The following is a 26,053-nucleotide window of genomic DNA, read 5'->3' as shown; positions in this document are numbered from 1 at the left end:
CTCAAAATCTGAAGGAAATACTGGAGTGTTTTACCTGACAAAAAAACACTGGTGAGTGATCCCTCCCATCTCAGAAGTTACCAGACTGTTCAGAAAGCTGGGCGTGGACTCTTCACAGAGATTGTTACGGAAATAGCGCCGTGGTTTGGCAGCTATTTGTGAGCCAGCTACTCTCTTTCCCCTTTTCCTCTGTGGGAACTTTTTTCCCCTTTTTCACGATTCATGCTGGTAAGTCGTATGCGATTGGTGGATGTTGAGGTTCTCAGTTCAGGAAGAGAAGGAGAGTTCAAATACACTCATTTTTTTTTTCTAGATATACTTTCATGTGATGGAAAGTAGTGAGCATGCAGGTTTTTAAATTGGTCAGGCTGGCCAGTCCTGGTATTTTCATATCTTTTCGTATCTCATCATTCTCTACTGGCAGTCTCATCCACTGAGGAGTAATTAGACTGAAGAGAATTAGACTTGATTCATTCATGCATGCCGCTTTTATTAAGCCCCTGCAGATTGAAAGTCTTCGTGCTCGGTGCTTGGGTCAGAGAGCTGGGAGGCACAGCTCTACAGGGTTCTCCTGTTTGTAATGGGAGATTAGTGTACCTATGAAGCTTTCCCACCTTGAGGAGAAACGGAGACACAGATTGCTCCCTCACCTGAGCCTCTTGTTGGGCTAGTGGAGACTACAGACATTGCTGAAGTGAAGATGTGACTATAGCTGCCCAAATACCCAACAGCTAACCTCCTGTGTCACAGAGGAGGAGGAGGAGGCTGAGTCCAAGGAGACCATCCTGCTCACCTCGTACCAGCCACATGCGCTCTGCTCTCATCCCTTCCTTTCTTTTTCATTTGCAACCTGGGGAAATGTAACTCTTTATTCCAAGGTCATAATCCTGGTTCTAACTTATATTTTAAACAGACTCAGTTAGTATAGGTCTTCATTAAGACCGACTTGGGCAGAACAGAAGGTTGATCATGTTCCAAGACCCTCTTGAGGAAAAAGAAAAGAAGAAGAAAAACGGTTCACAATCTCTATTCCACCCTAGGTTGTCCTTCTTTAAGCCACATTTGTGTTATTCGCTGTTGTTTTTCAGAGTTGACCTCTGGAATGCCAGTAACTTGAAATTTGGAGATGAGTTTCTGGGAGAACTAAGGATTCCATTGAAAGTCCTACGGCAGTCCAGCTCCTACGAAGCATGGTAATGTAACAGCACGCCCGGTCAGACAGCAGCTAGCTGGGGCCTCGTCTCTAGGGACAGAGCTGAGAAATCAAAAGAAAGCGAGAAAGGCCTCCGAAATGAAATGGCACAAACTCTATGTACTCAACCCTTTAGCTTCTCACTTAAAGCACGTCTACTCTTATTTTGCACATGATTCCGACAGCTCTAGCTTGGTGATCTAGTTTCTACCTTTGCAGCAGGTGAGGCGTAGTAGATGAGGAGAGGTGTACTTACAGGTGATGACCAAGAACCTTCAAACGACGAAGGGAGGAAAGGAAAGATAAAACACGGGCCTTAAAACTTTTGGAACAGCATTTTAGGGCTGGTTATTGTGGATGAGGCAAACAGCTGACACATTTCATTGGCCCATCAGAACATCAGTGTCTCCAACCTCTATGCAACGATTGATCTTGATCTTTGCCCCATGTCATCCACTAAAGGCAAGGTCATCAGAAGGTGACTTCTCTTCTGAGGAAGGTGTGAAGGGGTGCCGTGTGTTTCATCTCCATTTAAAAGCATGCCTCTAATGTAGAGATGTTCCAGCTCCGCATCATAAGTCATTTAATTATCCCAGATGGCTACAATTCTGCTACTTCCCTGTATCTTTATGCCTTGTTCCCTCTAGAGCACTTTGTATTTTGGTATAAGGGGTATCCCTTTGTTTTCTTTCATGAGCAGTTTATAAATCAAATTGCATCACAATAAATATCATCAGTTTGAAGTCTTAAATATTGTTGACCCTGGTCACTGGTTCTCTTACTTCATTTCCTTTAACAGATAGCTACGCAGTACAGTCCGGAAATGTGAACTGTATCCTGTTGCATTATACATCAGCAGCCATAGACATCAAAACAATCACACATTTGTATAACTTTTTACATTGTGCTCGATAGCAGAGGTTTCTCTCAACAGGAAATGATGGGTTATGTGTAGCTTTTAATTCCATGAGCCGTGAGCAGCTGGACCAGCACCACATCATTAGATTCCGTTTTCTTGCTGGGAGGCTTAAGCAAACCCCCAGCCATAGTAACCCGAGGACATGATGTTTGCCTGGTGGTCCACTGAAAACCTCCCCAAATACGCCATGGTGGTTAAGTGCCTCAGAGACCAGATCACCTGTATAAAATCTTTAAACTTCATAGCCAACAAAATGGGAGCAAATATGGTTCCTGAAGGGACCGTACAGGGTAGAACAAAAGAGAGAAGAGTGGGAAAGTGAGAAATCATCACTACAAATGACCACGCAGTCCCCAAATGGCCCCACTGCCCCCCCTACGCACACACACTCACCATTCCCTCCAACAGTGAAAGCTCTGCTGCACTGTTATTAAAATAATTACAGTCTTGCTCTGCCTACTGCTAGCCCAATGTCATGGGTCAATCTTCACGGGTAGATTATTGAACTGCAGAGTTGACCCAAACTACTCATGTGTCTATTCAAGCCAACATATGCGCTCAGACACTTTTTCTTTTTCACTTCATTTCCTTCCCCTTCTCGTCCTCGTTTCTTCCACCTTTTCCCTTTTTTCTCCTTTTTTCTTCTTTGACTTCTAAGCACGTGGCTTTTTATAAACAGCCTCAATAGTAAGCCTCCTTGCGTGGGAAGCATCCTTCCAAGCCGCACAGAGCCTCCCAGACGCTGCGGGGGAGGGCTCCTGCAGAATCACCCTCATAGCCCCACCTGTCACCTGCTTCAGACCCCGACAATAAAGAGCTGTGTGAGGGGAGGGCCAGCTGCTGAGCAGGGCGCTTTAAAGATGCTGCTGCCTCACGCTAGCTTTTCTCTGTGTGTGTTTTCCAGGTATTTCCTTCAACCCCGGGATAACGGCAGTAAGAGCCTGAAACCAGGTGACCTGGGGTCGTTAAGGTTGAATGTGGTGTACACGGAGGACCATGTTTTCTCCTCAGACTATTACAGTCCTCTCCGAGACCTCTTGCTGAAGTCTGCAGATGTGGAGGTAATTTGCCTGAGTGCCTTTTGGTTTACCTACCAAAATGACCTTTGTAACAGTTTTGCAAACGTTTCTCAGGGTAAGGGAGGGAGGTGCCCTAGCTGACCGACCTCGACCACCTCAGCTACTTCCTCTCCTTATTTGTGAGTTTCACCAGCAGCCTCAGGTCCCCTCCAGGTTGTTTTTGTGCCCTCCCTGCAGAGAAAGATCTTTATCTGCTTTTGCTGGCTGCAAGTGGGGACACACCCAAGTCCTTTGCAGTTAGAACCATTGTGAGAAGCCACAGGCAGGGTGTAGGGCTTCTTAATTTTTACTTTTGACTGTCAACCAAATGCCTTTGGCTTCCTTTGCTCACAGACCTTCAATCTGTTTGCCTTTGGGGCATTCATGGGAGGAGGAGCAGAACTTGTGTATTCTCTCTTCTGCAGATGATCCCGTGAGGGAAAAGCCCAAATTTGCAAATTGGAGATTTTAATGTGATTTTTTGTGAAATACATGTTCTCTGTCTCAGCAAATAAATGTGTTTATCATGGCTGGAAATGATAGTACATAAAGGGCAAAGGCCTTGTTGTATCACTAAAAACATACTAATAATGAGGACAGCTTCTTTCTGGAGGGTTTGGTTGTTAGATTGCTGCCCCCTAGTGGTTGAAAAATTCTGACGCGGGAGAGAAAATGGAAACGTTCAGTATCACGCCAAGGCACAGGCTTTGGAAGCCCGCCCTGCCTAGATCTGAGCCGGTCACTAAGTTGCTTGGGTGCTTGTCCTCTAAAAAGTCCTGTTGTCTCTTTGCTCAGCCTGTGTCTGCATCTGGGGCTCATATTTTGGGCGAAGTTTGCAGAGAAAAGCAGGAGGCAGCAATCCCACTGGTGCGACTCTTCCTACACTATGGCAAGATTGTGCCTTTCATCAGCGCTATTGCAAATGCCGAAGTAAAAAGGACTCAGTGAGTACTCAGTGCTGGCCCTGCTTCTTCTCCCCCCAGTCCCCTGCCCCTTTCTTTTCCCTGCTTCCCACCGCCTGAAGGAATGTTAAGTCAACCTCCACAGGCAAGCCTAAACATGATTCTGGGAAATTTAAAGTTACTACGGAGTCGCTGGGTGGTGCAAATGATTGACACACTCGGCTGCTAACAAAAAGTTGGCAGTTCGAGTCTATCCAGCGGTACCTCAGAAGAAAGTCCTGGAGATCTACTTCCAAAAAGTCAGCCATTGAAAAAACCCTGTGGAGCACAGTTCTACTCTGACACACAGCGGGTCACTATGAGTCAGAATCAACTTGACAGCAACTGGTTTAAAGTTACTACCACCCATAGGTGAGAAACTAAGGCTGTAGAAAATTTGGGTGATTGCCAAACAGTAGGAGTCACCATCAAAAAATACTTCGAAGTGCAAGGTATTGAGGAAACTTAGGTATAAGTAGGCTCCCCAAGATAATAATCTAAATTCAGATCTTTCTTTCAGAGATACGCTTACTGATTTTTAAAAAACTCACCTTTTCTTTAGGAAATTTCAAAGGGAGTGTGCAAAGAGTTGGGGTGAACATGTGCACTGTTGCTTTAGAGAAAATATGCAATTCTTCATGGCCTTTTACAGGCTGCTTTAAGGTCTCTTCGTGTTTAAATTTTACGAGCTCTGTGTAAATGGAGTCAAAACCAAAACCAAACCCATTGCTGTAGAGTCGATTCTGACTCATAGTGGCCTTGTAGGACAGAGTAGTACTGCCCCAAGGAGCAGCTGGTGGATTTGAACTGCTGACCTTTTGGTTAGCAGCCAAGCTTTGTAACCACTGTGCTACCAGGGCTCCAAGTAGAGTCAAGGGCTGCAAATTGATAGACCTGCATCCTCTCAAGACTAGCATTTCCTCTTCTACTGAGGGATCAGCTCTCTGGCCACCCTCAGGGAAGGGGATAGCCCTTGTTGATTGAGACAGCTCCAGCACGTACCCACCAGTTAAACAAGGTAAAGAACAGCCTGTTTTGTTTGCTTTTCTGCCAGACTCTATCCTGACCAGCGCTTTGGTGCTTAGAATCGTTAACTGATTGCAAAAAAAAACTCACCAAGAGAGAAGGTGACAAGTTGGCAAAGATCTATCCATTGTATTACCTTCTAAGTTGAAAAGCACGTTTACACAGGAGAGAGACTCAGAGGGAGGGATTTCAGAATGCCTAACCTGGAATTCTCCAAAAAACTCCAAACCCACTGCTGTCGAGTCAGTTCCAACTCATGGCAACCCTGTTTGTTACAGAGTAGAAATGCTCCATAGGGTTTTCTTGTTTGTAATCTTTATGGAAGCAGATCACCAAGTCTTTCTTCCATGGCGTCACCGAGTGGTTCCAAACCGCCAGCCTTTAGGTAAGTAGTGGAGCACAAACCACTTGTGCCACCCAGCGACCTTGGTCTTCTCTACCTCATAAAAAATCTAAAGACAGACTCCTCAGGTGGCCTTATTTTCTGCGTCAGACAAAAGGGCGTTCCAGAACAGGCTCTGCTTCCTTAAATGTGCATTGGTATCATGTGGAGACAAAAATCATCCCCAAAACTGTTTTCCAGAGACCCAAATACCATTTTCCGAGGAAACTCTTTGACTTCCAAGTGCATTGATGAGACGATGAAGCTGGCAGGGATGCACTACCTCCACGTCACCCTAAAGCCCATCATAGAAGAGGTGAGCCAGGGTCCCCTGCAGACCCCAGCTGCCAGGTCCCTGCTGTTTCAACGTTATTGAGCAAGGGGAGGAACTTCCTGGGAACTAATGTTTTTATTGTGAATGATAACACACATACAGAAAATGCATGAATAGAGACGTTCAGTGTAACCAAGAGCTATTACTGTAATATCAGCTCTATTTTTAGCTTCGCCACAGGGACGTCATTTGACCAGCTTTTGTGGGGAAGTTTCATGAGGTATTCCATAATCTTCCACATTTTCTTGAATTAAAAAAAACATTACTTAAAAAATCTGTCACCCAGCTAAAGACAGAAGGGCATACAAGGAAAAGATGTTTCTTCCTGAGGACACCCGCTTCCCCCACATCCCTCTGGTCCTCCCTGAATTCCTAAAGCAGCATCGTTTGTTCCAGAGCTCTGTTGCAGCTTTTCATTATCTCTCAAGTCCAGTGTGATCGGTCTCTTTCCAGGGTAGTAATTGATTGACACATTGAAACCACACGTTTCCTTTCCAAGTGACTCAGCGCTTTCTCACCTCACCTGTTAAATAGGATACCTTGGCAGGCAGTGTTTCCCCGAGAACAGTTTCATAAAAAATAGGCTCTTTTGCAAATGAGAGAGAATTTAAAATAGCATTCTGGTTTGATTTGTGGGCAAAATCATTTTAGCATTTTGAAGTGAAAATGTTATCGAAGTTTTATGAAACTTAATGTCGTATGAACTGATGCAAAATGGTCTTCAAAAATGTTCCATTTATCTGATACTGACTCAGAACCCTGCACTTACCAATTATTTATGTACCTTATTTCACTGACTCCCTCCAGAGACCCTGTGTGTTGTCACCCTTTCAGCTGATGTGGCTGGGGCAGGGATGCTTAGTCACATGCCTCACGGAGTGTTGGGGCTGGTGTGAACCCCACAGCCTGCCTACAGATCCACGCTAGCCTCCCCAATGCCCCGCTTCAGTGCCAGCTGCCAGGGCCGCAGAATTCACCGTTTCGAGCTGTTTTCTGAATAAGACTCATGAGTCCCATCTCAGTGAGGCCTGGTATCCCTGTCCCCCATTCCCCACTGTGGTTTCTGAAACCTGCTTTGTGTACTCATTGTTTTAAATGTCCTTTCTAGATATGCCAAAGCCACAAATCTTGTGAAATTGACCCTGTAAAGTTAAAAGATGGTGAAAACCTTGAAAACAACATGGTAAGAAGCTCTTGTGTTTTGGTCGTGTGCACGTTTTCCAAAGCCGGTCACCTGCTTTTGAGGTTTTTCAGTATTATGGCTACCTAGGAACTGTCCGTTTTTACCGTCCAGTTTCAGGATGGGGTAGGGAAGGAGACCGAGTTATGCTTTGCGTAGAGGGTGACTACTAATGACGAAATGGAAAGGTCTGCATGCGCTGCCCGTCTTTGGCTTTAAGTTTAGTTCGTTGTGGTTCAGCCTGTGTAAAATCATCAGCCCCAGACGGATGGCCATTTATCATCATCTTTGATTGCTCCCCGTTTCTTTCCTGCTAACTTACATTGCCTCTGTGGACTGCCTCACTCAGCTCTGCTTCCCGAGTGGGCTCCATTTGTTCTGCTCTTTTCCTCGTCTCCTGGAATAACCCGGAAGCATTCCCATTAGAGATGGCCTCACAGGCCTGATCAGGCTTCCTCGCCTGTTCTTTTTCCTCCACCTCAACAAAAAGAAGTATCCAAAACTCGAGCACCTCATGTTGCTCCTGGCAGCTGTGTTCTTTTAATAAAAAAAAGCAAAAACAAAAAAGAAGCAAAGCTCCCCGATGTTGACACTTCACCAAAACTTTTCATCTTTTCCTATAATTTTGTCATGCCAGATCATGCTAAGTTGTAATCATACTTTAAACAACAGAGGCAAAGTTCCTGACTTCAGGGAATTATATTCTAGTGAATTGTAATTCTATACTCAGTTAATGGTATCAGGGTTGAGAAGGATACTGTGTGTTTTTTCCTTCATATTCCCCAGAACTTCAGTGAATCATTACTTTCATTACCATACAATATTATAATTTTCAGTATGTATTTTAAGGAGGTGGATTTTTTTATATATTAAGAAGTACATCTTTCATACGGAAGAATGTATAAAGCTTATATAGTTTAAGGAGGAGTCCCCCGAGTGGTGCAGACAGTTAAGCACTCGGCCAAAAGCACCTCGGAAGAAAGGTCTGGCAATTGACTTCTGAAAAATCAGCCATGGAAAATCCTATGGAGTACAGTTCTGCTCTGACACATGGGGTCACATGAGTCAGAGCCAACTCCACAGCAACAGTTTAAAGATGAATACAATGAATCTGGGGAGGGAGGGGAAGCATGGCCAAGGGCGTGCAGGAAAGAAACAACATGCTGTGTGTCCGAGAAGTATAAAGCAGGGTGTGGAGAGAGAGGAGGCAGGACGAGCTGGGCTTTAAAGGGCCTTGTGAGAGGATGAGAAGTTCAGGCTTTTATCCCAACAGTGAGGAGGAGGAGGAAGCTGCTAGAGGATCCTAAGGCAGGACAGTGATGTGACAGTGACTTGTCTGTGAGGAAGCTCTCTCTGGCAGCTGCATGGGGCTAATGTGCACGAGGAGGTGAGACTGGAGGCCAGGGGCCAACTAGGATATGGCTGGTTAGGGAACCCCGCCCAGTGAGACCCAATCAGGGACAGAAGTCCTCATCCGTTTCTTCCTCCCTCCATCCCCCATCTCCCCCACCTTCCAGCATGCTAGCTTCCCTTCTCCTTCCTCCATCTGTTCATCCCTCCATCCCTTCATCCGCCTGTTCCCTTCAGCCACTCATCCCTCTGACCTTCCATCCCTCTATCTCCCGACCCCCCCACCCATCTATCCATCTGTCCAGCCAGTCATCCATCCACCCAGTGTTTGCTGTGTATCTACTATGTGCCAGTCACTGTTTGCCAGCTGGGGATACAGCAGTGAACAAGAGACAAAATCTCCTTCCATTCTAGTGGAATGGACTCTGAACAGTCGTGTGGTGCGTTAGAGATTGATCAGAGCTAAGGAGAGAAGTAAAACAGTAAGGGCCTCGGGCAGCCATTACTCAGAAAGTGACATTTGAGCAAAGTGACCTCCGTGGAAGAAGCCAGCTGGACTTGAGACTGTCTCTTCAGCATGGAAACCTAGCCCTGTCGGGGACCCTGGTGTGGAATCAGGACACTGGCCTGGTCCTCCCCACCACAGATGTCCGTGGCGACTCTGTGAGTGTGTCTCTCAGCCCTCAAACACAGTAGTGATGCTCAGTGTATGTCAGTGTGGGGCAGCCCTCGGGGGAAGGTACAAATCCAGACGGGAACCCTCTGCCTTCCAGCATCTGTCGATGCCAGTGCACCGTGTGGGCCCGTTTGACGTGTTTTCACCGTTGCAGGAAAACCTGAGGCACTACGTGGACCGCATCTTCAATGTGATCACCAAGTCTGGGGTGAGCTGCCCGACTGTCATGTGTGATATTTTCTTCTCCCTGAGGGAGTCGGCTGCCAAGCGCTTCCAAGGTGAGTCGCTCTTCCTCAGAATACACTTACGCTGGCTAAAAATAACCACAGCCCCTCACTGAGGGATTATCTCCCCACTTGCCATATGTCTGACAGTCCTTGGACAACCTTAAAAACAAAACCCAACAAGAAAGGACATTTCAGAGTCTGCATAGACAGCATTGAATAAAAACAGCTTTAACCCATAGTCGGCTACACCAGAAGGCTAGGATGAGTCTCGAAGCCAGTGGACAGATGTCAGAGCAGGAAAGGGCCCTGGCCGGCCGTTCCTCTACATTTATGGTCCTGGTGGATGCTAGAATTTTGCTGGGAAGTCATTATCCTCTCAGCCAATGTTTCCGGCCTCCTCTCTCCTATTTTCTTCTTGAGGCTGAGCTGTCCCAATGCCAGGGCCTCCCAGCCACCTGAGGAAGCCATGCTGGCAGAGCTTTTGTCCTAGTGGTTGCTGTTTAGAGTCCCCAAAAAGGTTGGCAGTTCGAATCCACCAGCCGCTCCTTGGGAACCCTATGGGATAGTTCTACTCTGTATTATAGGTTCACTATGAGTCGGAATCGACTCGACAGCAACAAGTTTGGTTTTCCTGGGTTGAGGTGTTGCAAAGAGTTTATGCGCTTGGCTGCTGACTGAAAGGTTGGAGGTTTGGGTCCACCCAGCGGTGCCTCGGAAGAAAGGCCAGGCAATCTACTTCTGAAAAATCAGCCATTGAAAACCCTTTGGAGCACAGTTCTACTCTGGCGCACATGGGGTTGCCATGAGTCAGAGTTGACTCGACAGCAACTGATAACCCGGTGGTCGTTTAGGAATGGAATGTTGACTGTCTCTGTGTTCCGGCTCGCTCCAGTTCAGAGGAGCTGTTCCTTCACAGAATTCTCCCAGCAGTTTTTTCTTACGGTAAACTGGGAGGCGTTGTTTAGTACTATATACACAGAACGCTTTTTCACCTTCATCAAACAGAGGAAAACTGACAGAGATGGAAGCATTTGGGGAATTGGGAAATGAGGGATTTCCCAGAGATCTGAGCCTAGCTCTTTCGAACGCCTGCTTTTTAACGGTGGATTCTGCCGTGTGTCACTGTAAAAGTGTCACGGCAGTGGTGTCATCTGGCCTCCTCTAACTGCACAAGGGAGAAGGAGAATCAAGATCAACAGCCCAAGGCTGATTCCTATGAGGCGGAGGTCAGACAAGCCTCCTCTCTGCACCATCTATACCAATTCAGACACCAGCCACCTCTCCCATGGCACTCTGTGCTTCTCTGCTGCATTTGATAATTCATTGCAGTGGCCACGCAGAACTCACAGAGAATACTCACGATTATGAGGTTTATCAGGGAAGTTGCAGGTTACAGTTAGATTCAGGAACACTCAGGATACAGTTCTTCCATCAGGACAGGCTCTTCCCAGCTGTGCCCGCAGGCACGCCTCTCTCTGGCCTCTCGGCCTCTGCCCTGCTCAGGCAAGTGTTAACAAAGCATTTTTTAGCTCTGCCGATAAGTACCCTGAGGCACCCCACTCCACAAGGAAGCCTCAGTCCGAAGGTGCTCAGCTGTAGCTCCCTGGGTCAGCAAACCTAGTTCTACCAAGTGTCTGGAGGCACCCTATTCCTCCAGCAAGCCTCTTGCCCAAAGGCACTCAGCTTTCTCCCTCTGTGGTCCAGGAAGCCCACTGTACCATCTCCTGCCAGTCTGTCTTGCCAATCTGTCCTCTAATCTCTGCTGCCACTGCTTCTCCTCCACCGCTTCTCACCATCTTTAGTATTATAACTCTCTGTCTCTGTCTCCTGGTTCCAGGAGTTTCTTAGCACAGGGATCCCGGGTCCCAAAGACGTGTTCCACTCTTGGCTCTTCTTCCTTAGTGTGGTGAGATCTTCTCTTCCCCACTTCTGGGATGGCTCATTTTAAGCCTAGCGGAATGGTAAAACTGTGGCCCCTTGGTGGGCCACAATTACCTTATTTGCACAGTCCCACCCAATTTCTTGGTTGGGAGTCACAAGACCATGGAGAGAAAGTCACACAAAAGCAATCACCGTAAGCCACCCTACACAGAGTTCCCTGTTAGCAAAGCAAAGGAAATGTTTTTGCTCTAGCTGTAGGAACAGTGTTCATATTAACTCTCATGGCTTGAGGCATGGTACGAAGTCATAGGGACTTTGAGAGGCCAGGTTCTCAGAAGCCATCATTCATAGAAAGGCTGAGAGGGAGAGCAGCATCTGGCACACCTTACCCACCTCCCCCAGCCAGGTGGGCACCATTTGCCAATACCATTCTATCCTTCCACGAATTGGCCTGAGGTATGTCTTGCCTACCTTGGAGAACCTACGTGGAAACCCTGGCTGCAAAATCTTCCAGAGCAATCCCTGTGGCCCAGACTTATCACTGTCCAGACAGAATAATGGTGGTCTTAGAAACCCCGGGCCCTTTTGTCCACACCTGGCCGGATATGGTAGCTTTCTGTCTCCCTTCCAGTAGAGCTTGAGGTGCCTGGCCTTCCACTTGCCAAGGCTGTCACACGCTTGCTTGTTGAGAAGCAACAGCACTTTACATCATGAAGGCAGCATTTAGTGTTCTTGGAAAGGCAATTACCAGGTGCATCCGAGTGTGCCTTCAATCCTTTTTGGAATAAGATGGTAATAAATGAAATATATTCTCACACCCCAGATGTGAGTATATCACCAGATAATGAGCGGATCTCCCCTTTCCCAGCCTTAGGGCTTGGTGAATTGATCTGATGTCTGTTTACAGCCCCAAATACCAAACAGATACTGTGCTTGGGAGACCAAGCTCTTCCCCAAAGAAATCCTTTCTTAAATAACAGTCAGCACGCGAGAGAAAGGGAGAGAGAACTGTAGGCATGCTTTATGAAATACTGACGGAAGAGCAAGATGCCCTAAATTATTAAAATGCTGTTACCTCTCAAATGCCAGGTGAAGTGGCTTTTCCTTTTTTTCCTGGTTGCAGATGACCCGGATGTGAGGTACACTGCTGTGAGTAGCTTCATTTTCCTGAGATTCTTCGCTCCCGCCATCCTCTCTCCCAACCTCTTCCAGCTCACCCCTCACCACACGGTAAGTGAGCCTTGGAGCACTGTGCGTGCTGTCAAGGCCCTTGTAAATGAGCAGATAAGCTCGGTGCCTGCTTCCTACGGAGCTCTGCTGGCAAGCGGACGCTGCAGTGGTGTTCTTGGGGGCCGTTGTATTGTAAAATGGAGTATAAACATGTCACACACCTGTCACACACCTGTAACTTCCTTGGCCTACAAGTAGGTTTTGCTATCTTTCTGTTTAAGCGTGTCAGCTCTGATAATTATACATTTTGAAAGAAGTTAATAGTATTTAAAGAATAAGTTTGGATGACTTGACCAAGGTTTTAACTAGTGGTCGCTATCATTATGCTCCCCTGAAATAGAAAAAAATAGGTATTTATGATCATGTATACATTCATTCAGGGAGTCCTGGTGGCACAATGGTTAAGCACTCGGCTGCTAACCAAAAGGTTGGTGGTTCAGACTCACCCAGTGGCTTCATGGGAGAAAGACCAGGCGATCTGCTTTCGAAAAGATTACAGCCAAGCAAACCCTATGGGGCAGTTCTGCTTTGTCACATGGGGTCGCTATGAGTCAAAAGCAACTCAGCAGCACCTAACAACAGCCTATATTCATTTATTTATTCAATCAGTCAACAGATATTAATTGAGCACCTACTATGTGCCAGGCACCAATCCGGGAGCTGGAGATACAAGAATAGCCCACAGGCCCAGTTTTCATGGAGCTTACCTTCCAGTGCCCTGCGACAAATGTAACAAGCAAGCAGATAACATAATGTGCCAGGCTGTAGCAAGGACCTGGAAGAAAAAACCCAGAGTCAGGGGATTAGAGAGTGATGGGTCCATTCATTTTTGTTGTTGTTGGTTTGGTGTTAAATCCTCCAAACCATTTAAAGGGCAAAAGGTAAATTCACAGGCAGTGTTACCTGGGAGGCTCAGAACAGGTAAAGCGAGTAACCCCACAGGGATGCTTCTAATTTTAAGACCTTCCTTTTGTATGTTGGGCTGAAAGGGTTGATTTAAAGCAGCACTTCATGAACTTCACTGTGTGTAGGAGCCTCCTGGGCATCTTGCTGAAGTGTAGACTCAGCAGGCCTAGGTGGCATCTGAGATTCTGCATTTTTAGCAAGCTTCCCGGTGATGCCATTAACATGGGTCCACGCATCTGGGGTCTTAAAAGCTAGCAAGCAGCCATCTAAGATGAATCAATTGGTCCCAACCACCTGGAGTAAAGGAGAATGGAGAACACCAAAGACACAAGGAAAGTATTAGCCCAAGAGACAGAAAGGGCCACATAGACCAGAGACTTCATCAGTCTGAGACCAGAAGAACTGGATGATGCCTGGCTACCACCAATGACCTCCCTGACAGGGAACACCACAGAGAGTCCCTGATGGAGCAGGAGAAAGGTGGAGTGCAGAACTCAAATTTTACTCAAAAGACCAGACTTAATGGTCTGACTGAGATTGGAGGAGTCCCAGAAAGCATAACCCCAGACTGTCTGTCAACCCAGAACTAAAACAATTCCCAAGGCCAACTTTTCAGACAAAGATTAGACTGGACGGTGGGACATAAAATAATATTTGTGAAGAGTGTGCTTCTTAGCTCAAGTAGATACATGAGACTAAATGGGCAGCTTCTGTCCAGAGGTGAGATGAGAAGGCAGAGAGGGTTAGGAGCTGGTTGAATGGACACGGGAAATCAGGGATGGAAAGGAGGAGTGTGCTGTCACAGTACAGGGAGAGGAATTAGGGTCACATAACAATGTATGTATCAATTTTTGTATGAGAGACTAACTTGAATTGTAAACTTTCACTTAAACTACAACAATAAAAAAAAGAAACTGTAAATGACAAAAAAAAAAAAAAAAAATCAGCAACATGGGTCCATGGATGACGTTGAGCGGAGGGGTTTAAATGAACTCCTTCTGAATATAGTGCCAAAGTCAGCTTTAGTAGTCCCTGTTTGCGTATTGACTTTTGTTTACTCACAGAGTGTATGCATACATCCTTGTTGCGCTTTTTGGATCATGTCATTCATCTTGTCAACTGTGCGATTCCGGCATCAGTCTCAGCAACTTGTACTAAAATTGGAGCAAAACTAACGTTTTTCTTTTCCTGTCTCCAACAGGATCCACAGACTTCTAGAACTTTGACACTTATTTCAAAGACTATTCAAACGCTTGGCAGCTTATCCAAGTCAAAATCTGTAAGTCTTTTATTTTTAGTCTTTTTTGCTTTTTGAGAACACTTTGATTTTTTAAAATCTCTTTTAAAAACGTACATGAAATATCTCACACCTCAAAAGGAGTGCATGCATTTATAAGGGTATTCATAAGAATAAAAACAGTAATAAAACCAGCACTCAGAGTCTCCCCGACCACCTTAATAAATAGAACACTCCCAGTATCTTCCAAGTGCCTCTGTGCCACTTCTGAATTACAATACTTTGCTTTTTGAGAGGAAAATTGTGATAGCGTATGACATTTTATTCATAAGCTGAGTGGAGTGGCTATCCACGTCTGACCTGTATCAACAGATTTGGAAGGTAGTTGACTGAACTGCATCAATTCAGTGCTTGCCATTTGGCCCATGGCAGAAAGCACTTATTCTAAATTGATGATGCAATGCCTTTTTCTATCCAGCTTTGCCACTGGCTGGACGCCCCCCAGCTGTAGCAAATGCAGCAGACTGCCTTGACCTTGAGCGTCTGAGAACATCCGTGCTGTAGGAAGTAGGGCTTTAGTGACTGGACAGTGACTTGAAAGCTAAAAACTTGCCTGGCTGTTTTTGCCTGCAATCAGCAGTAGCGCACTTCATTCTTTTCCTAGGCAGATGTGGGGGCTGAACCTCCCTCCCCCTGCCCCTACTCCATGTACACGCATGTTCATCTTAACCCTTTCGGTGACAAATCAGTTGCCCCCCCACCCCTGCCATGCAGCCATTGCCGCTCATTTTTACCTGGCTTTGCCAATTTTAATATGTTGGTTCTGAAGGGCAAGGGGGCCCCATGAAGTCTCCATCCTAGGACCTCAGGTCTCCAAGGTTGCCCCATTTTCTCATAAGGACATGCCTGATGCCTAGCAGTTTTGAGGAAATGTGATACTAATTATTTTACCAAAAGTAAGATAGACACTTTGGTGGAAGTGCCCCTTGGGGATGGAGCCCAATTCTGGCTCAACCATTGACAAGGATTGATTTGGGCAGCAGTGGGGGCCTTCCCATCTTGTCCTTACAGTTCTGACTGGAAAGGGTTAAACCCTAACCCACAGAAATCCACCCCACCCCCCCTTCCTTGTTCTTTGCTCACTGTGGTGCCTCAGACTTAGATGTTAGGGCCAGAGGCCAACAAGGATCCCATCATTACAGATAACCAGTCTCCCTCAGTGGCAAACACTTTGTTTTCTCTGAGTCGAAGTAAAATAAAAGATCTATCGTGTCTAGCAGGTAGGCTAACTTGTACTGATTGCTTTTCTCTATGCAATCAGTTCCAGTTTTTGTTGGCCTGGAAACTCAGCTGAACAGGCACCTGTGCCGCAGTCTAAGATCTGCCTAAAACCCACCTCATTTTCATTTTCAGAAAATACTCAAACCCAAACCCATTGCTGTCAAGTTGAATCCAACTCATAGCAACCCCGTAGGACAGAGTAGAACTGCCCCATAGGGTTTGCAAGGCTGTAAATCTTTATGGAAGCCGACTACCACAGCTTTCTCCTGCGGAGTGGCTGGTGGATTTGAACTGCTGACCTTTCCATTAGCAGCCTAGCACTTTAACCACTGTGCCATCAAGGCTCCTTGAAAATACCCAAACCAAAAAAAAAAAAAAAAAAAACCCACTGCCATTGAGTCCATTCCGACTCATAGCAACCCTATAGGACAGAATAGAAGTGCCCCATAGGGTTTCCAAGGAGCAGCTGGTGGATTTGAACTACCACGTCTTTGAAAATACCCAGGTAGGCTAAATATTAAAACCATATTAAACTGGAACGTGGGACATCTGGAATGGTTACTTCGAAAGGCCCCTTCACTAAATTACTGTGGCTTGCCAGCTCATAATGGTGCCTTCCAGTTCCATAGCACTTGCTGAGGCCCTCTCACCAGTCCCCCTTTTTAAGCCTCAGAACAGCCCTTAGCAGTGTAGGTACTGTATACAAAGGAGGAAAGCAAAGCAGAAGAAGGTTCCATGATTAGCATGGGGTCCAAGGAGAGGATGTGGCACCTCAGGTCTGGAACTCAGGCCTTCGGAAGCCAGGTGCATCTCACTGCAACCAACCAACATCGGCATGGCCAGCTTAACAACTTCCTAAACCCAGAAATCCAGATGTTAATGGGCCAATACAGGGGAAGGGGTGTTTAGTCATTTCACCAAAGGACTTTTTAACAACAAACGCACTGGAGGATTCCTTCAGAATGGTTAGCTTTTAAAAATACAGTTCAAAAATAATTCATCTTACAGAAATTTTTTAACATACTTTCTATGATTTAAGGTCCATTAGGTGGCACAGTGGTTAAGAGCTCAGCTGCTAACCAAAAGGTCGGCAGTTCGAAGCCACCAGCCACTCCTTGGAAACCCTATGGGGCAGTTCTACTCTGTCCTATAGGGTCATTATAAGTCGGAATTGACTCGGCGGCAACTGGCTTAGATTTTGGAAAAACTGTATGGAGCACAGTTGTACTCTGCATACATGGGGTCACCATGAGTCGGAATTGACTCCATGGCAACTGGTTTTGCTATACCTGAACTAAAATTTCTCAGAAGACACTTTATACTCTGTATCCTTTACCCAACATTAAAGAGGATTTTCAGTTTGTTTAATTATCATAATTTAGGCTTGTCCTAATTCATGCCTTTAGATTTTTCAAATGTGGGCCATGAGCCGAGATGTTTTTAGGCCTTCATTAAGCAACCTGTTTTGTTCTAGGCCAGTTTTAAGGAGTCCTACATGGCTACATTTTATGAGTTCTTCAATGAGCAGAAATATGCTGATGCAGTAAAAAACGTAAGTATCAACATCTATTAGTATACACCTGCCATCCCCTGTATTGTATATTGTTTCTAAGAAGCAGAGTTGTTTTTGAGTTCTTTTTATCATGACTCTCCTTTGCAATCTGACATTTTGTGGCTTTCATCCTTCACGTTTATATCCACATTTTCTTCTCTAAGCTGACCTGTATGTTATACCTTCATAGATTATTGCTACGGTGCCCTACTTCCAAGCCACGCATCCCTTGGCCCGTCACCCTGATTTGTTCTGTAAGTTTCCATATCCTGGCCTGCCCCTCTCCAAGCAGTGCCTGGCCCTTGATACCCCCAAATGCCTTACAGAGTCGTGAAGATCCCTGGCACCCAAGACCCAAAATTAAGGACACAGTGTGTCTTAGTCATCTAGTGCTGCTAGAACAGAAATACCACAAGTGGATGGCTTTAGCAGAAATTTGTTCTCTCACAGTTTAGGAGGCTAGAAGTCCGAATTCAGGATGCCAGCTCCAGGGGAAGGCTTTCTCTCTCTGTTAGCTCTAGGGGAAGAAGGTCCTTGTCATCAATCTTCCCCTGGTGTAGGAGCTTCTCAGTGCAGGGACCCCAGGTCCAAAGGAGGCGCTATTCTTCTGGCTCTTGTTTCTTGGTGGTGTGAGGTCCCCCTGTCTCTCTGCTGGCTTCTCTCTTTTATATCTGAAAAGAGATTGACTCTCAAGTTACAACCTAATTCTGTAGATGAGTCCTGCCTCATTAACATAGCTGCTTCTAATCCTGCTTCATTAACATCATAGAGGTTAGGATTTACAACATATAGGATAATCACATCAGATCACAAAGTGGTGGACAGCCACACACTACTGGGAATCATGGCCTAGCCAAGTTGACACACATTTTTTGAGGACACAATTCAATCCAATACACAGTGCTTGGGGAATAAACTCTCTGTATCCTAAAACTTTACTTTTTTCAGTGTTTAGGAGCAATTGCAAATACTTATCTTTCAGAACTCATTAAAAAAGCATGGGTATGAGACGAAAGGGCACACCAGCCCAGGAACAAGGACTAGAAGGCAAGAGGGACAGGAAAGCTGGTAATAGGGAACCCATGGTCAAGAAGGGAGAGTGTTGACATGTCATGGGGTTGTTAACCAATGTCATAAAGCAATATGTGTACTAACTGTTTAATGAGAAACTAGTTAGTTCTGTAAACATTCATCTAAAAACCAAAAACCAAACCCACTGCTGTCAAGTCAATTCCGACTCATAGCGACCTTATAGGACAGAGTAGCACTGCCCTATAGGGTAATTCTGGTGGATTTGAACTGCCGACCTTTTGGTTAGCAGCTGAACTCTTAACCACTACACGACCAAAAGGTATGATAAATAAATAAGAGCATGGATATAGAAAGGAAAGGAAGGGACTGGAGCTCAGACCAGCCACCTTTGGCCTTTTAGCCATCATTGGAAGTAATCTAAATAAGTCATGGAATAGTCCAGTTCAGCAGAGAGGCCCCGCCCTGCCACAACACAGGGGGAAATTGGCTATTAGGACCATGAATATGGTGGTAGTGGTGGAGGAGAGGCCTGCCTTAGGCATAGAAAGCTGGTAGGGCCCTGGGCACATCCTATGACTCCCTCCACTGTTAGTACCTTCCCTACAGATGCCTCAAATTCCACTGTTACAGATTTGTCTTAGTTATCTGTTGTTATCTAGTGCTGCTATAACAGAAATACCATAAGTGGATGGTTTTAACAAACAGAAATTTATTCTCTCACAGTCTAGGAAGCTCGAAGTCCAAATTCAGGCTACCAGCTCCAGGAGAAGGCTTTCTCTCTCTGTTGGTTCTGGGGAAAGGTACTTGTCATCAGTCTTTCCCTGGTCTAGGAGCTTCTCAGCATGCGGACGTCTGGTCCAAAGGAAGTGCTCTGCTCCCAGCACTTCTTCTTGGTGATATGAGGTCCCTCTTCTCTCTGCTTGCTTCTCTCTTTTATATCTCATAAGACATTGACTTCAAGATACAACCTAATCCTGTTGAGTCCTGCCTCATTAACATAACTGCCTCTAATCCTGCCTCATTAACATCATAGAGGATAGGATTTACAACACACTGGATAATCACATCAGATCACAGAATGGTGGACAACCACACAATACTGGGAATCATGGCCTAGCCAAGTTGATACACATTATTGGGAGGACACAATTCAATCCAAAATAAGATTCATTTTTGATCACCTATTAAAATGCTGGTAGATACTCTAGGTGTTACCTGAAGCCGGTCACTCCTCGGGGAGAATAAGCTAATGGCGGCCTTTGACATTAAGCAGAGCAGTGGTAACAGGATGAAGGTACAGATGAGACATTCCCTGGAAGGGTTAATGGGGCACGTTTGGGAGTAGGGACTAGACACTTCTCTTTTTCATAGTAGAAACAAGCGCAGAGCTCTCAGGATTCTCACAGAAGAGCTGATTTCCCTGGAGCCCCCGGTCCTACCTTCTCAAATCCTTCCATTTTTACTTGTACCAGCGAGAAGACACAAAGTATCCTGATGCCATCATTTAGATGTAAGCATGAACGTATGCTAACTGTGTTATTTCCCCTTTTAACCGTCAAATTTCTTTTCTGCTAAAGTTCTTAGATTTGATTTCGTCTTCTGGGAGAAGAGACCACAAGAGCATAGAGCAGCCCATCCTGCTTAAAGAAGGGTAAGGACGCAGTGTCGGTCTGCCGAGCACGCTGAACGTGCAAGGCAATGGGCACCCTTGTTTGTTTACGGACTGATTTTCTTATACTATTTTAATAACGTTCATTTTTATTTTTACATTTCCTTTTCTTATTGGTACTTTTTGTTTATTTGTTTGTTTGGTCTGCAGAAGGAGGAGGAATCTAGTTTACCTTAAAAATAAAAATTTAATACAGTCTTATGAGAACATGAAACGGGACCATACCTGGCCTGTGTGGGCCAGTGTTTTCCCAGGTCTAAGGACAGCCTAGAACCTTTGGCCTCAAACCACCAACTACACTGGGGGCCGTAGACCTCAGAGAAATAGACCCTTTTTTGTCCATTGCTATTCAACTCATCCCTCCCAAAGCGTGCACCAAAGAAGATGTTAAAAGATTTGGACATCATTTATTTTCATTTCTCTTTTACCTGTACTTTGTTGAATTTGCAAAGAGTGGAGAAATGCCCATCAAAAGGAGGAAAAAGAAAAGAGAGAGAGAGACTGACTGGATTACTCCTGAATAATCAAGAATTCCTGACAACGTTTGCTGTGATGCTCATTTACATCCCTGAGCTCAAGGCCTTACCCTCCCCTCCCGCTATGGCAGAAAAAGTGGATCGGCCATTCCCCACATTTAAAACGGTCCTGTGTCAGAAAACCAGGGAGCTGGAAGGAACATTAATGGAAATATGGGCCAACTGACTTCAGCCTGGGAAGTCTTGCTGAAGTATTCTTAGTGGCCTTTATTTCTACACTTCTCATGAGTGTAGTAGCATGTGCAAGACTGCCCCGTTTCTCAGTACCTAGTAAAGAGTCTCCCTCTTCTACTGAACTGAGAATTTCCTCCCTAAACCTTGCACACTCATACTGCCCCTGGAGTATCACAGAATAAATCTACTCCTTCATGTAAATTTTGACCAGTATCTATCCAGATCTCCCCAGTCCCAAAGTGCCGTCTACCATTTGTCGTATGGCACTGTTCCAGATCCCTCGTCAGTGCCTCTGGTCTGCTCTGCACTGCCCATGTTCCTTTAGCGCCATATTTGTGAATCATCCATGCACCATCCTTGGTCTGTGTTCTAACTTTAACTTTGCTCTCATAGTTTTCCTTTGAATCAGCTTCTTTGAACTTAGCCATGTCTTAAGCAACCAGATCTGTCATTCTCACGATTAATGTGCTAGATACATATTTTTCTAATAGACATTAAATACATTCACAACTTTCAAAGTAGGGAATATTCATTCTGTGCCTCTTAAAATCATTTGGTTGCCCACAAGGGTTTGCGTACCATACATTGAGACACCTTGCTTTAACTACCGTTTCCAAAGCTGGATACAGCACGGCAGACATGGTCCAGTACAGAGTGCAGTGGGAGCGTCGCCTCCTTCACGTCTGTCATTGGACTTCTACTAATGCAGCTTAAAATTACATTTGCTTTTTTCAGCAGCTCCATCGCACTTCTGATGCCTACTGAGGTTTGGGTCCCTTAAAACACTTCAGTTTTTGGGTTTTTTTTTTTAACCCCATGAATAAGTCTCTCCCTCCTGTACTTCTACTATGTCATATCCTAAAATCAGGAGTGGCACTTTGCATTTACCCTGTACTAACGTCTTGGTGGTTTGGGTCTCTTATTTTAGCTTTAAAGAGCTTTTGGACGAACCAGCCCGTTCTTCTTGACATGTGCCAATTGATAGCCTTTTCTTGTCTGCATTCACCCAGGTCATTGATAAATGATCATAAGGAACACTTCATAAGGGTTTATTTTGCCCTGAGACTGTGCTGTGTGCTTCCTCTGCCTCACAGGAGGTGACCAGGCACCCCAGTGATGCTCCTTATGCTGGCACCCACCAGGAGACTCAAATAGATCATATGAACCTTGAGGCTTAACATATATTTGCTGAATTGAATTACTCACGCGTACACAGGACCAAGCTATTTTGTTTTTAATCTAAATTTTTGTGAATCACCCAGTCATAAAATTCCTGCCTCCCCAACCTCATATAATAAATTTCACCCCAGTTAGAAAGAGTCACGTAATGAAGTACCTGAGACAAAAGGTTGCAGTGTAGTCGGTCCTCAGTAAATACTTTTTTAAGTAAAAGAACTGCCTGGCAGACTTCTCTCCATCAACACTGGAATGATGCGTAAATCTAGTCCACCTTATGTGGGAGATCAATGATTTCTAGAAATGTAGTATAAATAGCGTCTATGTAAAGCTTCATATATATTGAAGGCCTAAGACGATTATGTTTTATAGGACATCCTATAGCCCAAAACATTAGCAATAAAAAAATTTTGTTTTGTTTTATTGTGGTAAAAATGTATATAACAAAATATTTGCCAATTCTACATTTTTACATGTACGATTCAGTGACATTGATTGCGTTCATCATATTGTGCAACTGTTACAAAAAGAATCTTTACTTTCTGATTACATGGAGGAAGCTGGAACTTATTATGCTGAGTGAATTTCGTCAGTCACAGAAGGACAAATACTGTATAAGAGCACTATTATAAGAACTCAAGAAAAGGTTTAAACACAGCAGAAAACATTCTCTGATGGTTACAAGGCTGGGAGGGAGGGTGAGGGTTATTTACTAACCAGATAGTAGATCAGAATTATCTTACGTGAAGGGAAGGGCAGCACACACTACAGGGGAAGTCAGCACAACTGGACTAAGCCAAAGCTAAGAAGTTTCCTGAATACAATCAAACACTTTGAGGGACAGAGTAGCAGGGGTAGGGGTCTGGGGACAATGGTTTCAGGGACATCTAGGTCAATTGGCATAACAAATCTTATTAAGAAAATGTTTTGCATCCTACTTTGGTGAGTGGCGTCTGGGGTCTTAAAAGCTTGCAAGCAGCCATCTAAGATGCATCGATAAGTTCCAACCACATGGAGCAAAGGAGAATGAAGAACACCAAAGACACAGGAAAAGTATTAGCCCAAGAGACAGAAGGGGCCACATAAACCAGAGACTTCATCAGCCTGAGACCAGAAAAACTAGATGGTGCCCGGTTACCACCAATGACCGCCCTGACAGGGAACACAACAGAGAGTCCTGGATGGAGCAGGAGAAAGGTGGGGTGCAGAACTCAAATTCTATAAGAAGACCAGACTTAATGGTCTGACGGAGACTGGAGGTACCCCGGAAAGCATGGCCCCTGGATTCTCTATCAGCTCAGAACTAAAACAATTTCTGAGGCCAACTCTTCAGACAGGGATAGGTCTGGACTATGTGACATAAAGTGATACCCGTGAGGAGTGTGCCTCTTAGCTCAAGTAGATACAAGAGCCCAAAGGGGCAGCTTCTGTCCAGACGTGAGATGGGAAGGCAGAGAGGGTTAAGAGCTTGTTGAATGGACATGGGGACTCAGGGACAGAAAGGAGGAGTGTGCTGTCGCAGAATGGGGTGAGCATTTAGGGTCACATAACCATGTATGTATAAAATTTTGTATGGGAGACTAACTTGAAATATAAACTTCATTTAAACTACAACAATAAAAAAAAGACTTTTTACTTTCTGATTTAACTGTTGAATGATCCAGAGTCTTTGAAAATTATTATTTTAACTTTGTGCACCTTGATTGCACAGATTTGAGCTCCTCACATTCTTCCGTATGTCACACGAGTGGAACCCTCATTGGTCCACGCGAAGCGTCTCCTGTAGGTGCCCACTCTTGGTTATTTATGGTGTGTTCTAATCCACCCTCATGTGCTTTTTTACATGTATCTGTATCTCTGGAAAACATGCACTACCATTCTGTGAGCACTTGCTGTGAATTTATATTTACTTTTCCACTCCCCAGTTGATGGGCACGCAGGTTGCCTTCAACTCTTTGCTCCTTCAAACACTGTTGCAATGAACTCTATATCTTGAATGTATCTGTGAAAACATTTCTCTGAACCCACGTCTTGATATATTATAGTTATTTAAATGAAGCTGGGCTAATCTGCCTTCTTTCAGTTCCTTAGTGTAATTATACATGTTCACGTTCTTTTCAAGCAAAATGTGCATTTCAGTAGTTAATTTTATTGTCTACCCTCCCCACCCCCATCATCTCCAACTTTGCTTTTCTTATTTAATTTTTCTACCTCGGTCTTTTCATTTGCTTTGGTCTGATTATTTCTCTGTCTCTTCTTGCTTGGCCTGCTGGGTTAAGGACTCTTAAACTAACAATAAAGACAGTTGCTGGTAATAGTCCACCCAGGTAAGCTGTTTGGACTCAGCTGCAAGTCCCTTGAGCTTGGGGAGGATCTGTGGTTTGTAAGAAGAAGGCACAGATGGGTTTGTCTGGCCGTGGGAAAGGATATTGTGACTCTACCAGCCCCCTTGAGGTGCCATTAGCAAACCTGTTGGTCCCCTTTCCCCTGTGCCACTAAGGATCAACCCAGGGACAACACCGACCATTTGTTTCAAACAAAATACTTCCCAAGGGGTGGAGGATTGCATTGGGATTTGCAGATATGTGTCAAGTAATACGTAGTAAAGTAGAAGTCCTATCGTTGTACATTCCCTTTTATTTTTTGTGGGACTATTCACCAGTCCTGAAAGAGAGCTTCTGTGGGTTTTTGTCTTTGACTCTTTGTGAAGCTTCTCATCTTAAAGGGAAGAGAGAGCCCTCGTGATCCCTCTTCCCAGTTTTGATGTGTTACTCAAGATTCTTCTGTGGCTGATTTCTCTTTGGTGTGATTTTTAATCATTTCCACCATTTTGATTATCTATTTAACCTTTTTTTAATCTCCCCACCATCTGTCTGTCAGTTTGTTGTACTGTGTGGCTTGTGTGTTGCTGTGATCAACACCCGTCTGCTCTTCCTAAATCTCAGAAGGAAAATGATGATGTGTGCTGGCAGCCTTCATGGTGAGCCTACCTTAACTAGTGAAATAGGAACTCAAGCCCTGTGTCATTACAATCAAATGTCCCTATGGACTTGAAGCACCTTGATTGGGTGGTAGGGAAGGAAGGATGTCCCTCCTCAAGCGCTCTGGCATCAAGCTACACTCAGTACACTTATGGCTACCCGTAAAGGCAATCCCCACAATGTCAGCCTGGCTCTGAAGGGAAGGAGCCCAATCTCTGCTTCTTCCAGGTTCCCCAGATTCCCCAGCATAAGGCAGGGAGGCATCTCTGCTTCCTGTGACTTGGTGTTGAGAACCCTGTGGGCCATCTGTTATTGGACCCATGATCCAGGGTCATTTTCCAACTCCCTGCTAATTTATGTTTCTTTTCTTGTATCTGGTCTGGTTCTTCCTTTATCTGGGAGATTGGAGGCAAAGGGTGGAGATGGGATCATTCCATTTATTGTTATTAAAATCCGTATTTCTCTCCTGCTCCAATAATTTCCTTAATGGGAGATGGCCCATATGCACTTTCTGTTCAGGAGTGTTGGGGTGAAGTGGAAGCTTCCATACAAAAGGGCTAAGTCATGAATGGAATGGGAGATTTGATGCTCTCAATCTTTTGGATATCCTAAAACCTGGAATGCCTACCAGACACTAGGCAAAGGTTTTGTTAATGAGTTGTTTGAGTCACCTCACTTTACTTTTCCAAAATACACTTACATGTCTCTGTGAAACTATTGTTAGCACATTTCTTTTAAGAACATTTCTTGTTATTTTTAGTAGCATATACTGCTGTTGAAAGATTCAGTGTGGGAGATGGGGAGGGGTTGACTATTTTGTTGGAAGTCTTAATAAAAATCATTGCCATCACCAACTTGTAATCTAAAGTTAACACCGTTAGAGGGGCTAAGTTTTTCACGAGTAAAGGCATTGCCTTTGAAATTTTTAATCTTACCACTGGAAAATAAAATCTGTGAAATATTACGACTCCTCATTAATGAGAAAGTCACGAAGTATTTTGATTTTGTGAATGTGAGATGGCTGACTCCCCCTTTGGACTTTGGGTTGTGTTGGGGTGGAAGGGGAGTGTGAGATGTAAGAACATTATTGCAGCCAGCGTATCCTGTTTATGA

General features: G+C 44.9%; 1 protein-coding gene across 1 annotated transcript in view; it reads left to right on the top strand.

Moving 5' to 3' along the window:
* The window catches only part of RASA3 (RAS p21 protein activator 3), a 63,394-nt gene that overhangs the window by 9,840 nt on the left and 27,501 nt on the right, over positions 1 to 26,053 (top strand). The window contains exons 4-14 of the mRNA XM_023731898.1: positions 1,089 to 1,193; positions 3,016 to 3,172; positions 3,965 to 4,113; positions 5,720 to 5,834; positions 6,961 to 7,035; positions 9,213 to 9,336; positions 12,290 to 12,396; positions 14,504 to 14,581; positions 17,295 to 17,372; positions 19,982 to 20,055; positions 21,109 to 21,143. Coding sequence (XP_023587666.1) covers positions 5,778 to 5,834; positions 6,961 to 7,035; positions 9,213 to 9,336; positions 12,290 to 12,396; positions 14,504 to 14,581; positions 17,295 to 17,372; positions 19,982 to 20,055; positions 21,109 to 21,143 — 628 coding nt within the window. The 5' untranslated portion in view covers positions 1,089 to 1,193; positions 3,016 to 3,172; positions 3,965 to 4,113; positions 5,720 to 5,777. The remainder of the gene's footprint in view (positions 1 to 1,088; positions 1,194 to 3,015; positions 3,173 to 3,964; positions 4,114 to 5,719; positions 5,835 to 6,960; positions 7,036 to 9,212; positions 9,337 to 12,289; positions 12,397 to 14,503; positions 14,582 to 17,294; positions 17,373 to 19,981; positions 20,056 to 21,108; positions 21,144 to 26,053) is intronic.

The sequence above is a fragment of the Trichechus manatus genome, unplaced genomic scaffold (assembly GCF_000243295.1).
Source record: "Trichechus manatus latirostris isolate Lorelei unplaced genomic scaffold, TriManLat1.0 scaffold00004, whole genome shotgun sequence".
Taxonomy (NCBI): domain Eukaryota; kingdom Metazoa; phylum Chordata; class Mammalia; order Sirenia; family Trichechidae; genus Trichechus; species Trichechus manatus.
Note: the sequence above shows the minus strand (reverse complement) of the source record. Positions and strands in the feature narration are given on the sequence as shown.